The sequence below is a fragment of the Myotis myotis genome, unplaced genomic scaffold, assembly GCF_014108235.1.
Source record: "Myotis myotis isolate mMyoMyo1 unplaced genomic scaffold, mMyoMyo1.p scaffold_m19_p_32, whole genome shotgun sequence".
In the NCBI taxonomy this organism is placed as follows: domain Eukaryota; kingdom Metazoa; phylum Chordata; class Mammalia; order Chiroptera; family Vespertilionidae; genus Myotis; species Myotis myotis.
Window position 1 is genome coordinate 1161787 of NW_023416338.1, and position 18314 is coordinate 1180100.

The 18314-nt window shown below is 48.7% G+C and overlaps 1 protein-coding gene across 8 annotated transcripts in view; it reads right to left on the reverse strand.

The window, feature by feature from the left end:
- SLC1A6 (solute carrier family 1 member 6) overlaps window positions 1-16979 on the reverse strand; it is a 36377-nt gene extending 19398 nt beyond the window's left edge. For 2 of the 8 annotated variants that reach the window (XM_036302628.1, XM_036302627.1), the window contains exons 1-8: window positions 16646-16979; window positions 11154-11390; window positions 10135-10272; window positions 8547-8751; window positions 7449-7491; window positions 6623-6966; window positions 3788-4021; window positions 2115-2331 (exon numbers count right to left, since the gene is read on the reverse strand). In XM_036302628.1, the coding sequence (XP_036158521.1) occupies window positions 2115-2331; window positions 3788-4021; window positions 6623-6966; window positions 7449-7491; window positions 8547-8751; window positions 10135-10272; window positions 11154-11358 (1386 nt within the window). In that variant the 5' untranslated portion in view covers window positions 11359-11390; window positions 16646-16979. The remainder of the gene's footprint in view (window positions 1-2114; window positions 2332-3787; window positions 4022-6622; window positions 6967-7448; window positions 7492-8546; window positions 8752-10134; window positions 10273-11153; window positions 11391-16645) is intronic. The other 6 variants (XM_036302629.1, XM_036302625.1, XR_004966669.1 and 3 more) reach the window with 5 other exon arrangements.
- Between the last annotated feature and the right edge of the window lie 1335 nt (window positions 16980-18314).

Genomic DNA, 18314 nt, shown 5'->3' on the forward strand with positions numbered 1-18314 from the left:
TGTCTATGATGCTGAGCAAGTAAAAAATAATTACACATGGTTTTGAAAAACTAAAAGGTAGAACCCATGGAAAATAAAAGAGATAGTGGCCCAACATCAGGTACAAGTCTGACTAGATCACGGGTAAGCTAGATTTTAGCTCCTACATCAACTCTGATTGCCTGGTATGGGGTGCTAAGAAGAATTCTAAAACCACTGAGCTTGCCAGGAAAGGCTTTAGTGCCCTGAAGTTACACCCCTCTATCTGGTGGCCTTAGAAGACCCTTACAAAATTTTATAATTGTGACCATGGGGCCACTTAGGACACTTAGCCAGCATGATGTCTCTATCAGAACAGTGACTGAGCACTTGGGTTCGTGGACAAAGAATGGACTTTGGGGCCCAGTAGACTCCATTCATTAGCCATATGACCTTGTACATAAACTCAGAGCCTCTATTTCCTCATCTGTAGAATGGGAGATGTATACCTACCTTATAGGTTATTGTGAGGGTAGAAGAGCACAGTGTTTCATGAATGGGGCTTCAGGAAGGGCTATTATTACCATTATTCTAAATAAGAGAGACTATCTCCCCTAAACACCAGCCCTGGCATGTGGGTGCCCTGGAGAGGCACATAGCACACTCTCAATGGGATGAGCTAATTCCAGCTTGATCCAAGAAGCCAACTCAAACTTCTTTGGGTTAAGCTCAGATCAGGTGCAAAGTAGGATCTCCCAACCAGTCAAGAAACTGGCCTTAGGCCTCTATCAGCACAGGAGTCACACTGAGTGTCGTCGTCCTCCAAAAAAATCCCTGAATAAGAGAAGAGCCTTGCAGAGCTGTATCCAGCACATTCTAGCCAGCCTTTGCTGGGAGTTCATGCAGAGTCCTTACTACCAGCAGCCCAAGCCATGATGAAAATCCTCAATGGCACCTTCCCAGGACCCTGAGTCAGCTGTGCCATCTGATTTCAAAAGACGCAGTGCAGAACCATGAGTGTGATGCTCACAGCCATATTCCCAGCTCCTGGAACCAAGTCAGTACTACTACAATAAACATTTGCTGACTGATTGGACAAGAGGCTACTCCCTAATAGTAAATACTTATGAGACCTGTTACCGGAACCACAGGAAATGGAGAACCCCAGCCCCATGAGCTCCAGGTACTTCCTGTGCACATGAAGGCAGCATGGGGTTGCTGAGTGGGGGACAGAAGAAGGCAGGTCTGGTGACTCAACCCCTTCCCATGGGCAAGAGAATCTGAAACTACTGCCCACATATACATGCCTCTGCTTCCTAACACAGCTTCCTCCCCCCCCCATGCTCTGCACTTACCAGACTCTCCACCTCTTCCCACTAGGTGACCTTGGGCAAGTAACTTAACCTGCCTCAATTTTCATTTCTTCCTCTCCAAAACAATTATTTGACTCACCTCATGGGGTATGGTGGGAATCAAGCAAATGGGCACAAAGGCATTTTACAAAGGCATTTTAAGAATTTACAGAGCCTTCAATAAATTAACTAGTTCAACCCGTATTTATTGGCCATCTACCATGTATTATATAACTAGTAGAAATTCCCATAGAAGAAAAGGCTTGCCCAAACAGGGCTACCATCCAGTAGGGGACGCGGGCAATAAGCAAATGAGTCAGTAAAATATTTACTAAAACAGATTGTACCATGGAGAACGGGTTCAGCCTAAGAAAGCCCAGACATGCAATTTTAAATAGGGTATTCAGGGAATGCTTCCCTGAAGAGGTGACATTGGAGCATAGACCTGAAGGAGGTGATAGCATTTGCACTATTTTTATAATGATTAAGTCAGAACTTCTGGGTGATGCGGCCCAGGAATCCATATTTATAACAAGAACCTCAGGCCATTTGAAAAATACTGGAGACAAAGGGTCTCCCACAATAGCATGTGAGAGGAGATCTGATTGGAACACCCGGCCAGCTCCTGACAGTCTCAGATTGCAGACTTGCCTTGAACCTCATCTGGCATGGGTGACTGGCCTCTACCCACATCTCCCTGCTAGCATCCAAAGCCTCCCTTGACCTTGAGCTGCCTCCTCCCCTAGCCACACTAATGACTTCTTAGGTCTCAACTGCTGGCAGGTCCCACAAAGACTATCTCACCTGATAGTTGTGATCTGACCCAGGTTGAGCTCGTAGTTGTTGACTTGGGCAATGAAGATGGCTGCCAGGGCCTCGTAGAGGGCAGTGCCGTCCATGTTGACAGTGGCCCCCACAGGCAGCACGAACCTGGTGATGCGGCGGTCCACACCCAGGCCCTCCTCCAGGCAGCGGAAGGTAATGGGCAGTGTCGCAGAGCTGGGAGAGAGAGCCCCAGGGGCTGAGAGGAGGGGATGGCGGTGCGGGGCTGGAGCAGCAATAGGTCAAAGGAGGGTTCCCCTTGAGAACACTGGAAGGCCAGGTGGAAGCCAGAGCCAGGGGCAGATGGCAGGGGTCTAACATTTCAGAGGCTGATAACTGCATGTGGAAGAGGGACTCCTCACAACACAGGGAGCTCACAGCAATGGTGTCCTCCAGGCTAAAGGTTCCTTGTCCCAGTTAAAGCCAATAGCTTAAGGATAATTACTACACTGGTTCATGCCACTAATTCACTCTATCCATCCACCCCCAGAAAGGGAGGACTAAAGGTATTCTGGCTGTTCTCCTCTCAGGACTAAGACAGGGGTATTATAGAGGACCACCGTTCCTCACTCCCCGTGTTTGGTCAGGGAGCGACCTCAGCTACACTAATCCTCTCAGTCTCTCTCCCTACCACTCCCTAGAGGAGGAAGAGTGATTGGTGAGTTTTGTCCAAAGAGTGGGCATCTCATTAGGGAATCAGCCTGCCCACAAAACATGTGCTCCGTCTGGTCAGCTTTAGGTCATGCAGGGAAAAACCTGAACACGTAGAGGGCCTCTGGGTGTCCAGCCCCACTCAAGTCCCCCCCAAAAAATAAACTCTCTTCAGAACTCTTTCCCTAGACATTGCCCAGACAAGCCCTATCTCTGGCCCAGGTGAGTTCAATTCTGGGGTACAGTGGCATCAGTCCTACTTGGCCACAGATCAAAAGGCACATTCACTGATCAGCATTATGGGCAATAAAAAAAAAAAAAGATACTTTTCTTCCACCTGGTTGGTGTTTGTGATACATCTAAAATTATTTTGAATTTGAATGAGGGAAAGGGTAGCTCTTTATTAACCACCTGAAACCCCCCAAAAAGGAGAAGGAAGTCAAGAGAGCTTTCAGGCACCATCTCAAAGAGAGTGAGACTCTCTGAGCTAGAAAATGACTGGGAACATGGGGTATGGTGGAGCCCTCATCCTAACCCCAAAAGTGGCAGCTGGCCCTAGCTGGTTTGGTTCAGTGGATAGAGCATCGGCCTGCAAACTGAAGGGTCCCGGGTTCTATTCCAGTCAAGGGCACATGCTGGGGTTGCAGGCTCAATCCCCAGTAGGGGGCGTGCAGGAGGGAGCCAATCAATGATTCTCTTCTCATCGTTGATGTTTCTATCTCTCTCTCCCTCTCCTTTCTTCTCTGAAATCAATAAAAATATTTGTTTAAGTGGCAGCTGGTTCTTCTCCACATAAAATAGAGACACAGGAAAGGAGAAAAAGGGTCAGGAGAGACAGCCCAGAACAAAAACAGTGCCCAGATAAGCCACCTTCAGGAACCCCCTGACATTACTGAACAACTCAAAAGATGTTCTGCAGCAGGGGGAGGGCAGGTACCCCAGAAGAGCCCATGGTAGACAAATAAACCTAGGAAGTGTACCAGTGTTGGCAGACAAGGTCATACCTGGAAGACGTGCCCATGGCAGTGATAAGGGCCTGCAGCATGCCCCCGATGAAGGGGAAGGGGTTCCGATGGGTGATGAGGAAGTAGATGAGAGGCAGGACACCACCGGCATGGAGAAACAAGCCCACAATTACAGTCAGGGTGTACATGCCCAGCTGACCCCCCAGAACGGCCATGTCTTCCATCTCTAGGATCTTCCCAGCAATCAGGAACAGGATGCCCACAGGTGCGTACCTGGGCCAAACCAGACACCAGTCAGGTCTCCCTCATGACTTCCACTGCAAGCCCAGAGCTGGCGTCCCAAGGCTTTGCCCTTATAAGACCCTAGAGCAAGACAGTGCCCAGCATTCAGCACTCAACACCACCCACAAGCATGTCCTAGCTGCTCTTCCTGCTTACCTACAGGTCAACCCCAGGCAGCAGAAAAGTTCCTACGACTCCATGGCATGCAATCTTATAAGGTCTCTCCTTCATCCACACCCCCATTCAAGTCCCCCTCCCCAAAATTACTCTCTTCAGGGCTCTTTCTCAAAACATTGCCCAGACAATCCCTAGCTCTGGCCCTCTAACTTCCCTATTCACTGCCCCCAACTCTTTGTTCTACACCTCTCACTTCCATGCCCCTATTCTCTTGCCTATAAGTGCATATTCTCACTCATTCACCAGCCCTGAGCTATTCCACCTGGAATTCCCACAGACATTTCAAATAACCTATCTTATCAAATCATCTGTTTATTCATTCATTCCATAAATATCTATTGAGCACCTACTGTGTTGCAGTCACATAGTCCCTGACCTCATGGTGCTTACACTCAAATGAGGAAATTACACAGTACACATAGAAACATGTCATTAAGAGAACTTCAGGTGGTGATAACTACAAAAAATAGTCATTGACTGGGGCTGCTTAAATGTGAGAGGTCAGAAAGAGCTTATCTGAAGAGGTGACATTTAAGCTGAGGCCTGAATCATGAGAAGGAACCATGTATTTCTGAGGGGGAAGCATTGCAGGCATAGTGCAAAGACCCTGAGAGGAGCGTGAACTGGGAGTATTGGAGGAGCAGAAAGAAGACCAATTAGCTGGGACACCTAATCTTTCAGTGAGTGAAAAGGAGAGTAGAGGAGACAGAAGTGAGTTCTTCAATGGCTCACCTATTTTCCCCACAAACTAACCCATTGCTTAGTCTTGTGAGTGTCTGCCAGCGATGCCATCATTCACCCATCCCTGGGCTTCAACTGTTATTCCTCTCTCTTTAGAAACTGAAGGCTATGCTTGGCCATTGTCATGGTGGATGTATTGGAGGAGGTGAGGAACTCTCAGGAATGTGGTTCAATAACTTGGGTCAGAAATCATGAAACTGAAGCTAAGTCATGAGAATAATGATGCAGGGTCTTCTCCAGACAACTCAGGCTGGTCTCAGGGTTAGCCCTGGGCAGTGGTTGTTGATTTATCTCCAGGTCTACACTTATCTCTGATTACTCTGCAAACTCCTTTCCCAGCTCTCTCACCTCCATCCTTCCAACTCATCCTCTATAAAATTCCTAACTCTGAATCAATTGCATATCACTTCTCTCCTCCTGTACTCAGCCACCTGGCACATATGGATATTTCCCCCAACCATGCCAAGGACACCACTATAAACTCATGGTTCTCAACTCAGTTGAGCCTTCAATACCCGTCAATCTTCTTGCTTATCCTTGATAAGTTCCCCCTCCCTTCCCCCTCAGCTGTTTTTCCAAGTTCTTAAATTGACCTCTAACCCCCTAGACAACTTTAAAATCATATGGGATGATATACTAAGTCTTTCTTGATTTGGAACCAGAGAGCCTTGTTAACATCTTTCATCACAACTCCCAAGTTGCTGTATGCTCCTGCCTTCCTGAACTCCTCACCATGCTCCAAGCAACTCAGGTTTTTTCAGCTTTGCATGGTCTCTTCCCTCTGCTTGAAGTACCTCTCCCCTCTTTCTGTCCTGTTGGATTCCTACTCACCTCTCAAGGCCCATGGCATGCAATCTTATAAGGTCTCCTTCTAATAGGTGACCTTCTTCATTACTCCCTCCTCACCTTCCCAGAAAGAGCTCACTGCATATCCCTCCATTGGCTCCCTTCTCCATGTTCACATTTTTAACGTCCCATTACTATAGAACCTTCCAGCTTGTATTATATTGATCTAGTATGTGTCTATCTCTCCCAAGACTTTGTAAGCTCCTTGAAGACAAGGACTAATGCATCTTTGTTCCAGAATCGAGACAAAGTCAGCCTGGGAAATGTCTGCTAAATAAGAGAAGAAATTGGTGAAGGTGTGAAGGGATTTAAAGGATAAATGAATACATGCATCAATTAAGGAATAATTAGTGAGTGGATAAATGAGTAAAAAAATGAGTAAATGAGACATGAATGAGAGGGAGAGTGAACAAATGAGTGTGTTAAGTAACTGGATGAATGAGTGCAGGAAATATCTGAGAGAGTGAATAAATGCAGAGATGAATAAGTGGGTCCAAATGAATAAATGACTGAATAAGTAAGTAAATTAATTAATTATGAATGAGCTCATGAATGAATTTATGAATAATGAATGTATGAATGATTGAATTAACCAATGCACAGATGAATCCAGGAGTAAATGAGTGAATAAATCATTGCAGGAAAGAGTGAATAAATAAGTGATCAAATGAGTAAATGAGAGAGTGAATTAACCAATACATATATAAATGACTTTGGCCAAATGGTCCTGATGACCTTATCAGCAGCTGCCCAACTGGCTGACTTCCCATCCCTGGCTCCATCCTTCCCTATGCCATCAACACTCACTCTATACAGTCCAGCACTCACCAGATAATGATGCCCACCAGCCTCATAATAGCCTCATTGAGGCTGTCGAAGAAGTCCCGCAGGACTCGGCCCTTGTGTTTCATGCCACCAATGACCAGCCCAAAGGCCACAGAGAAGACCACAAGGCCCAGGGCATTGATGCCATTGGCTGAGCCAGGCACAGGCACAATCTCCTCAAAGGTCAGCACCTCCTGCAGGGTGCCCAAGGCTCGTGTGACATTTTCCAGGAGGCTGGTTCCATTCTCCATTGACGATGGAGGAGGTATGGAGGCGCTCTGCTCAGATCCATTCTCTGTCCTCACAACGGTCCTGGTTACCAACCTCGTGCTGTACTGCGTCTTGAACTGAAATATGGAGAGATTTGGGGCCAAATTTGACTCAATGGATGCATCAGAATCACCTGAAGAAATGTCTTTCAAATACCAATTCCTGATTCCCACAGCCTGGAGAGTCTTATTCAACAGGTCTGATGAATGAATGAATGATTTGACCAATGCATAGAAGAATGAGTGAATGAATAGGAGAATGAGAGAGTGAATGACCAAATCATCAAAGAATGAGTAGAGTCTGCATTTTTCACAAGCTCCCTGGGCAATGCTCAGATTTGGGGGCCTGTCTCCAGTCAAAAGTCTTGGTTCCTCCTCTAGTACCATCCCCAGGAAGCCCTTGGCCTATATCCTTCTCTCTAACCCTCCTTTGAACATCATGCCAATGACCATTGCTCTGTCAGGCCCGTCTTCCCACCCCTGATCCCTAGTCCGTTCGCTCAGCAGCAAGTCCCCACCGCCCTCCAACCCTCCTTGATCAAACTGTGCTTTTCCCTGACCTGTTTGAAGCAGGCCTCCACAAGGTTGGGCGGAAACATATTTCTGCAGAAAAACATCAGATGAAGGGAAGAGATTAGCTGTTAGAAAGGCATCTAGGATGATAATAGTAATCATATTAGCAAAGGCAACAGCAATAATGGCAGCCAACATTTGAACACTTACTCTAGTCCAGCGGTTCTCAACCTGTGAGTTGTGACCCCTCTGGGGGTCGAACGACCCTTTCACAGGGGTCACCTAAGACCATCCTGGATATCAGATATTTACATTATGATTCATAACAGTAGCAAAATTACAGTTATGAAGTAGCAAAGAAAATAATTTTATGGTTGGGGGTCACAACATGAGGAACTGTATTTAAAGGGCCAGAAGGTTGAGAACCACTGCCTAGTCCAAGCTAAGTAAGCTAAGTGCCTTACCTATATGTTCTGATTTAAACACGACAATATCCCTAAAAGCGAGTGCTATTGGTGTCCCCATTTTACACACGCACACACGCGCACACACACACACGCGCGCGCGCACACACACACACACACAGAACAAAATATTTTATGTAAGTTACCCAAAGCTACATAGCTGCTAAGGCATACAGATGGACCTCAAATCCATCTCAGGTCGGTCTAAATCCTATAGTAGGACACTATTCATATACAGGGATTTCAATTCATATACATGTGCCAGTGATGCCTCAAAAAAGGATAAAATAAACCATTCAGCTCCTGCACTCCTCCACCTCCCCCCAAGTCAGCAGCTAGGGCAGAACTAAGGCTAGCCTTAATTAGGCTGGCAAAATCTTGCTGTTCTCAGAGACTCATTCACCCTCCAACAGATCCTGGGAGCAGCAAACATCGTCTGTCCTGAGCCTATCCCAAGATATAGCTTCCCTAAGCTAAGGGTCAAAATATCCTATCCTAGGAGTCAGCTGCTCTCAGAGAATTTGTGCAAAGCTCCAAGCCAGAATATGGACATCAATAAAACTAGGCCCAACTTGGATGTTGCACTTTCAGGCTGGGCCAGCCTGTCCCCTTTGTCTCTCCTTGAGTATACATTGATGCACATAGGGCCAGAATTCCCATCGAAATTAGAAAGGACATCACCTGACCAGGTCCATGAAGGCATCAGCTGTAGGGATGGTCTCAATCCGGCCCTCACGGTGCAGCCCCTCCTTGGAGCCCTTCCCAGGATGAATGATGGTGACCATGAGAATGCCGATGAAGACCGCAATGACCGTAGTCACCATGTAGTACACAGCTGCCCGCATCCCCATCCGCCCTGTTGCCTTGTTATCCAGGGACGCCATACCTGGAGGACAGGTGGTACAGACCCAAGCATCTCCATTCACACCCCACCACCCACTCTCCCATCCAGCCACTCCTCTCTCCCCATACCACCAGCTCGACCATTCCACCAAGCATCCCTTCCTCTTACACCCACCCAGCACCCACACCATCATTTTTGACCCATATCATCATTCTTCAACCCCCATTCTATTTCCCATATACATCTTCCTCCCCATCCTTTACCCAAGCACCACTTAACCAAGCTTCCCTCTACTCCAAGCTAACCTTTTCAACCCCATCCCATCCGCCATTTACCCCTATTGTGTACTATAACCTCACTTTTGTTCCACTCTCCATTCAATTTTTTGCCTCAAAAAAAGAATAAAATAAAAATAGCTGTGGGCTGCTAACAGTTCATGCTGCCCCCTTCCCCTGAGAATTGTGCTCAGAAAGGCCCCAAGGCAGACCTACAGTCAGTGTCTGGTACAAGGATTCAAAAATTCAGCTCTTTTGACTCCAATGGGACCAGAGTTAAGAGGAACAATTCTGTGGTGTGGCTCATGCTCCAGAGCTCCCTCCAGAGGCCAGTCTTCTGGAACCTCTCGGCTTAGTTTCTTTCCTCACCTCACCCTCTTCCCTCACTTCCTCATAGGTTTCTTTGAAAGCAGTCCTGAATAAATTACTTGTGCAAATATCTCATGCTCTACTTCCAGAAAACCCAACCCAAGAAAGCATTTTTCATGCCTTCGTCTTCATGCCTATCACAAAATCTAGAGATTGGCAATCAACCACCCAAGGGCCAAATTTGGCCCACTCCCTGTTTTTGTAAATAAAGGTTTACTGGAACACAACCACACCCATTTATGCACATATTCATCTGCATCTGTTTTAGCGCTAAGATGGCAAAATTGAATAGTCACGAAGGAGAGCATATGGCCCCTAAGGTAGGAATATTTATTATTTGGTCCTTTACAGAAAAAATGTACTGACCCCTGCATAGTCCATCCCACCCTCACCCACCATCCTGTCACCTCTACCTCAAACACCTGATCCAAGTCACACTCCCTGACCATCCATGCCATATCCCCCCTACCTTCCCTGGCTGTCCCACCACAGCCTTCCTTTCACTTCTGCATGATACTCAGCTCCTGGCATGCTGGTATTTTATCTCCAGTGAAAAGTATGGAAAAGTTACTGAGATAAGTGGTATAGGTAAGACAGGGCCCAGAACCTGGGTCTGATCAGGATCTGGGCTTTGGCCAAGAACTCTGGGCTAGGTGAACACTCCATGTTTGAGGTCCTAAATTAGGGAGGTGGTCCCATGCTTGGGACCACTTTGGCTCCAGGTTTAAGCTTGGGCTGCAGGGTGGGTCTTGGAGGCCAGCACTGGCCTGGGCTCTCTCACCTGTGACCAGGCTGGAGACGATGAGCGGCAGCACCAGCATTTGCAACATCCTCATGAGAAGCTCTCCAGGGAAAGAAAAGTACTTGATCTGGCGGTAGGTGAGCTGGTACGGGCGTAAGCCAAAGGCCAGGCTGACCCCTAGGGATTGGAGTTTGGGTCACTCAGCCCCAAGCAGGAGCCATCCATCCCAAGAAGGGTGTGTGTTGATGGAGGTGAGAGAAAGAGAAACATTCTGTGTGTGTGTGTGTGTGTGTGTGTGTGTGTGTGTGTGTGTACATTGTAAAAATGAATGGGTTTATGTTATGTTGATACTGTGTAAATTTGTGTGTAAAGATCTGCACACATGCATGCATATGTGACAGCATACACTCATTTGTGCATGTGTCTGTACTTGTATATGTGAACCCATGCACATGTTTTTCCCATGTGTGTATAGAGGTGTGACTTATCCTATATAATAAAAGCCTATGTGGTCGTGACACACTCACGCTGTAACGAGCAATCACCAGAAGGCTGTGTGCGCAGCGGGCACACATGGGTGAGCGGGGGCTTGATGCTGCGTGTGCAGCACAGAGGCAGGTCCCACGGCTCCATGGAAGTGTATGTGTATTTAAGCTCAGAGTGTGTGCAGAGGAATGTGTGTGTGTGTGTGTGTGTGTGTGTGTGTGTGTGGTGTGTGAATGTGCATGCAAGTTCCAGTTTGTGTGCAACTGTGTGAGTTTACGTCTTTGCAAATGTAAGTTCCGTGCATGCATAAATTAATGTGTTCATGTTTGTGTATTCATATGTAGAAAGTGTGTTTGTATAGTGTGCGCATGTATGTGCACACATACATATGACATTGTGTGGGCACAGAGCTGTTTTTGCATAAGTGTGCACTATCTGTGTGTGTGTTCTACACAGGAACGGTCACTGGTAGGACAAGATGTGAATGTGTGCAGGTGAGACTGAGTTGGTGGAATGAAGATACGTGAGTGCAAGGAATTTCCCTGAAGTCCCCGCCCTCCCAGCCCACTCACCTATGATCACAGCGCTGATGGTCAGCAGGATGAAGGCGTTCCTGCGCAGGAAGCGCAGCACGTGCTCGCGGGTCATGGTCTGCAGGCGCAGGCGCGTGCGCAGTGCTCTCTGCTGCATGCTATCCTGCAGCCGCTGCAGACAGCCCATCCTGCCAAGCCGCTGGCCACTCTCCCGCAGGAACAGGCTGTTGGCGTGGCTGCTCATCGTCTATCTGCGGGGAACAGAGGGCCCTGGGCCTGGTGAGGAACAGGACAGGGTGGGATGTGGGCAGAGGGAGGGTGGCAGGGTGGAGGAAGCGGGTGAGAAACTCGAAGAGAATCCAGACAGCAGGGGAGGGGCATCTGCTGGGATGTGCCCAGGCTGGGACACCTGAGGACTCTGCCTAGGGTTCAAGGGTCACGACTTGGCAGAAAAGAGTGAGGGTCTCAGAATTGCTTCCCTGCTTGTCTGGGAAGAGGCAGGGAAGGAGACCGCGATATATTAGGTTCTTTTGCCACTCCCTGACTCCAGCCCTGACCTTATTCAGTAAGATCATCACAAGCAATTGGTGGCTGTCCCATCTAATGAGCCAACCTAACAAGGCCACCGCATGCGGGGCCCTAAACATGGTTTGGTGTCTGGCCTGGAGATGCTCACAAATGGCCTTTCAACAACAAGATCGATGACAGCAAGTGCCTGGCAAACAGTGGGTGCCCAATAAATGCAGCTGCTCTGCCGAGTGCCTGGGTGAGCAACAGGACGGGAGAAGAGCCTCTTGGGAAGGAAATGGTTATCATCCTTGACCCCGGTGGTCCTTTAGGAGCCACCTTTGAAGGGAAATGTGATGTTCAGAATCTCACTGTTTCCCTACGTCAGACTTTTGTGTCTGCTCTTTAAATTTGGCCATATCCATATAATCTTATTTATATTCTAAATAAATGTATCTCAAATGGAAACTTTAGATATATTGGGTCTTTAATCATGTTTTTTTCATCTTTATTGTTGAAAGTCTTAGGTATGTCCCCCTTTTCCCCACTGACCTCTTCTAGCCCGCCCCTGCCCCTATCCCAGCTAATTATGTCTTAATACACATTAAATAAAAGACATATAAAAATAAACACCTTCCTAACCTTTTACCAACTAAGCACTTTACATCAAGCATGTCAAACTCCCAGCTTGGGAGTTTATTTAAATGAGGCCTGTGGCCCACAACCACAAGTTTGACATGCTTGCCTTACATATATAGGGCAGCTTAGAAATTGTGACTTCCATGGGCCTGAGGAACTTTTACCTCTGTGGACTCCTTCCTCCATTAAAAAAATATATTAAAATTGTATTTCACAACTGCATTGATATAAAGATGACTATATAATCTTGGAACTAGGTAGAGGTGATGGTTGTACAACATTGTGAATGTACCAAATGCCACTGACTGCCACTTTGAAATGGTTGGTTTTCTGTTATGTGGATTTCACCTCATATTATGTATTAAAATACATAATTCTTTCTTTTGATTTTAAAAGAAGTAAAAAATTTCTGTGGGTTCCTAAAAGCTTCATGCACCCTGGGCACTGGGCCTCCAGTTCCTGAAGGATAGGCAGCCTTGTCTATACTGATCTTACAGCAAAAAAAAGTGGGTCCTGGAATTCTGTTATTCCTCTAGATCAGTGGTTCTCAACCTTCCTAATGCCGCAACCCTTTAATACAGTTCCTCATGTTGTGGTGACCCCCAACCATAAAATTATTTTCGTTGCTACTTCATAATTGTAATTTTGCTACTGTTATGAATCGTAATGTAAATACCTGATATGCAGGATGTATTTTCATTGTTACAAATTGAACATAATTAAAGCATAATGATTAATCACCAAAACAATATGTAATCATATATGTGTTTTCCGATGGTCTTAGGCGACCCCTGTGAAAGGGTCGTTCAAGCCCCAAAGGGGTCGCGACCCACAGGTTGAGAACCGCTGCTCTAGATTCACTCCCAGGTAAAAGGCTGACCACTAGAGATGACATTGGCCCAGGCTCCCTTGCCCACTGGCTCCCCGCTGGGTCAGGCCAGTGGAAGGCAACAGGAGAGTAGAGGGCGGGAGGGGGTGGAACGTTGGTTCTCCCCGTTCCCCCTGCCACGGCCCTGTTTGGCAGTGGCTGTGTTCCTCGACCTAAGGCCACAGCTCCCATCAGACAATCCTCTCTGCCTACTGGCATCCAGATGTCTTCCTTGGAAAAATGTCTATACAGTTCCTCTGCCCGTTTTTTTAATTGGATTTGGGAGGTTTCTTTGGTTACTGAGTTGTATGAGTTCTTTATGTATTTTGAATCTGAACCCATTTTCCAATATATGGTTTGCAAAAAAATTTCTCCCATTCTGCAGGTTGCCTTTTTGCTTTGCTAATGCTTTCTTCTGCTGTTCAGAAGCTTTTAAATTTGATGTAGTCCCACTTGTTTATTTTTTTTGTTTTGTTGCCTGTCCTTTTGGTGTCATATCCAAAAAGCATTGCCCAATATCAAGGAGCTTCTTTCCTCTGTTCTCTCCGAGGAATTTTATGGTTCAGGTCTTATGTTTAAGTCTTTGACCGATTTCGAGTTAATTTTGGTGAGTGGTGTGAGACAGGGGTCTGGTTTCACCATTCTGCATTTGTTTATCCTGTTTTTCCAACACCATTTGTTGAAGAGACTGTCCTTTCCCCTATGGGTGCTCTTGGACCTCTTGACGCAATATAGGTTCTAACTCTCACTATAATGGCAATCATAGTACAATATATAAATGTACCAAACAGCATGCAGTACACCTTAAATTTTCTCAATGTTATCTGTCAAATATATTTCAATTTCTAAAAATTACAGCCTCTGTTACAGCCTCCACTCTCCTTGGGTCCCTCTCCTGCTCCCTTCCTGCGAATCTCCACTCATGCTGGTCCCTGAGTGCTACACCAGCCTTGCTGGTTTCCCTTAACCCTGCTCAGACCTTTGTAAATAGTCCTTATCTTAAACGCTTTTCAATGTGCTCGTCCCCTGACTGATACACCAGATTCACCTCACTGTTAGATAACACTCTCCAAGCCCGGCAGGCATGGCTCAGTGGCTGAGCATCAACCTATGAACCAGGAGGTCACGGTTTGATTCCCTGGTAGGGCACATGCCTGGGTTGTGGGCTCGGTCCCCAGTGTGGGGTGTGCAGGAGGCAGCCGATCGATGATTCTCTCTCATCATTGATGTTTCTATCTCTCCCTCTCCCTTCCTCTCTGAAATCAATAAAAAATCTATTTTTTTAAAAAAAAACAACTCTCTAAGCCAGCGGTTCTCAACCTGTGGGCCGCGACCTCTTTTTTCTCTTCTTTCCAAAAAAATAGTATGGCATAGAGCAGGCATGGGCAAACCCATAGCCTGAGGGCCAAATCCAGCCCCCTGCTTGTTGTTGTAAATAAAGTTTTATTGGAACACACCCAGACTCATTCCTTATGTATTGTCTATGTGCTATAATGTCTGAGGTGAGTTACTGGGACGGAGATTATATGGGCTACAAAACAGTCAGTCTCTCTGGCCCTTTAATGAAAAACTTTGCTCAACCCTGGCCTATTGGAAGAGCATCCCTGAGCCCTTATTTCAAACCCGGCTCCGCCTTGCAGGAACCGGTGTCCTTCTATGTGGTTTAGACGGCCCAGTTCAGGTGATGCTGAGAACAGCGCCTGGCGAGCATGAAATAGATGCCAACTGTGGTTCATATAAAGCAGAGACCCAACAGACTCGTGATTGAGGACAGAGAAAACCGCTGAAGCGAGAGAATGTCTTCCTCCCCATTTCTCTCAGTCCTGTCTGCATCACTTGTCAGGCAATACTTGACTTGAAATGGTTTTCCCAGGACCTTGGCTTCCACTTGGGCCTTCCTCAGTGTCTCTTGGACGCCTGGGGCTTCTCCCCTCAGCCTGGCTTCTCTCTTTTCTAGTCTCTCCTGGTCCCAGGTGTTCTCTTACCCTGTTTCTTAGGCTTCCTGCTCAGGAAAATGGCCCTTCTAGTCCCCCATGTCCCTGCAGAGATTCAAGGATCCATCTCCCCACTGGTTCCCCCAACCTCCAGGCTCCGATGAGATGTGCTCGTGGCCCTCGGAGCCGAGGGGAAAAGGAAAGTCTCTTATGTTCTAAAGGTGAAACAAACTACGGTAGACAAAGCAAGATGGCTTTCCATACATTTTATCTCAACCCTCTGCTGGCCCAACTGGAAGAGTGAGGGAAAAGAGAAGAAGGAAATCACACACATCTCTCACACGCACACACTTGACACACAACCGCACACACCTCTTGTGTGCAACTGACACATACGCCGCCACACAGAGACACACGATCACATACAGAGAACTGTTCAGACATACAGCCCCAGACACAGCTTCAGAAATGCAACTGCACTCAATGCAGCATCAGTCACACAATATTTACACACAGAGATACGTGTGCGCACACTTTTGCCACATTCCTGCACACCATCCACCACACAGCCCCCCATTCCTCTTCGAACACGCAACCCCACACACACCTTCACGGCCCTACACAAGTCCCCTCTGTAAATGACGCTCCGGACGTGCAGCGCCAAACAATTCACACACACACACACACACACACACACACACACAACTTGGGACACAAGACGGAAAAACTTCAGACATTCACATTCATCCCCACGTCTAAATATCCAGCCGCACACACCTCTTCCTTTGGGAAGGCAACCCCATAAATTATCCCAAACACACACACACACACACACACACACACACACACACAACTTGGGACACAAGACGGAAAAACTTCAGACATTCACATTCATCCCCACGTCTAAATATCCAGCCGCACACACCTCTTCCTTTGGGAAGGCAACCCCATAAATTGTCCCAAACACACACACACACACACACACACACACACACACAACTTGGGACACAAGACGGAAAAACTTCAGACATTCACATTCATCCCCACGTCTAAATATCCAGCCACACACACCTCTTCCTTTGGGAAGGCAACCCCATAAATTGTCCCAAACACACACACACACACACACACACACACACACACACACACACCCATCACCACCACCGCCCACCCATCTTTGGACCTCGCCTCCCTGCAGCCGTGACCTGTCTCGGTCACAGCCAGGTCTGTCGAGTTGGAGGAAACCCCTCTGATAGACCAGGGACGAGCTCTGTTAGGGGTCAAGGCATCAGACACAGAGCTGGAACCTGCCCAGGAGCGGAGGCCACAGGTAGAGGGACGGGATGGGGGCGGGGAGGGGGCAGGGAGACCCGGGCTCGGTAACGAACGGCAGGAAGCTCAGAAGGGCGACCCGGAGGTGAGCGGCGGCAGCGGCTCTAAGGGGCAGGGAGGAACTGAACGAGCGGCCAGACATGGCGCCCCACCCGCCTGACCTCGGCGTGGCCCAAACCCGCCTGGGATCCCGCCTGCCCTGCGCCTCCGGGACCGTCCCTACGCGTGCGGGCCGTGGTGTCCCCACTCACCCGCGTCTGGAGCGGCGCCTCGGCCTGTACGCTGCGTCCCGGTGGCAGGAGCCGGAGCCCCGCCAAGCGCCCGGCTCGGGCAGCGGGGACCCGGCAGGGACAGCGCGGTGCCGGCGTGGGGACCCGGGCGGCGGAGGCACGGGTGCCGAGCCAGGACGCGCTGTGCAGCCGGTGGGATCCGCGCCGGCCGTGCGCTCACGTGGGTGCCGGGGCGCCGGGCGGCCGGGGGAGGGGAAGGGATCCCCTCAGGGATGCCCCCCGCCTCCCCTGCGCCCGGACTCCGCTGCAGCGCAGGAGAGGGCGCACCGCGTGTCTGCAGAAGGAGGGGGATCCTGAGGTGGGCGGGGTGGGTGGCTCTCTCGCGTCCTGCCCCCGCCCCCCGCGCAAAGCCGCGCCTCCGAGCCCCAGCCTCCTGCTGCCTCCCCAGCCCTCCGAGACCTGGCGACCTGGACATCCCTGAGAGCCCAGACTCGCTCCTGGCACCCCTGGAGCCGGCCCGCGTCCGCATCCTGGGCGGAGGCCCCGGGAAGGCGTGGGTGCGGGAGGCCCAGTGACCACAGCTCCCGCGCGTGGGCTCCTCGGCCCGCTGCTCCCCTTGGGGGCTGTGTGCCTGGGCCGCTGTGTGTGCTCCGGCCAGCCCCTCTCCCTCTCTGAGCCTGGCCTCCTTAGCTAAACAACGCCTAGCTCTGCTGACCCCACAGGAGATTAAAGCGCATACCTGTTACTATTGTAATTAATATTATTCTCTACTGTCTTCAGCAGTAATTTGTCCAGCACGCTGATCCCTCTTTTCTTCTCAAAGGGTGCTGGCACCGCTGCCCACAACTCCTGCCGCTCTGTAAGCTCATTGCCATTTTTAAAAGGTGAGCACAGAGCCGCGCGAGTGATTTAAAAATCAATGCATGGCCCTGACCGGTTTGGCTCAGTGGATAGAGCGTCGGCCTGCAGAATGAAGGGTCCCAGGTTTGATTCCGGTCAAGGGCATGTACCTTGGTTGCAGGCACATCCCCAGTAGGGGGTGTGCAGGAGGCAGCTGATCGATGTTTCTCTCTAACTCTCTATCCCTCTCCCATCCTCTCTGTACAAAATGAATAAAATATATTAAATAAATAAATTAATAAATATCCATACATGCTTGCCCTGGCCCCTGTGGCTCTGTTAGGTATGCCTCCTGCCCTGCAGGCTCGCTGACTTCTATCTGAACTGCACACCCCCATGAGGTAGTTATCACTACCCCCAGTTGCAGATCAGGGGACAGGCCTCAGAGGGGTTCAGTAACCTGCCCAAGAGAGAGCCAGAGAGCGGCCACTTCTATTCCAACCATTTGTGCATACAGCCTGGACTCTCCTCCTCGACAAACCTGCTCTCCAGGTGGTTCTCAAACTTAGCAGGACTTCAGAATCACCAGGGGAGCTTTTGGAAATTCTGATTCCCTCTGTGGCACCCCAGATCAATGACATCGGCGTCCCTGGGCACAGGCTCAGGCCTAAAGCATGGCATGTTTTAATGCTCCCCACGTGAGGTTGAACCCCTGCACTAGATGTCAGGTTCTCCTGCAGCTCCTCCCTGAAGCTCTCAGTCCCCCCATCTAAAATAAAATAATAATAATAATAATAATGGAAACTGTTGGGTGGAGAAGATAAGGGAACTCCCTGTACTATCTTTTCAA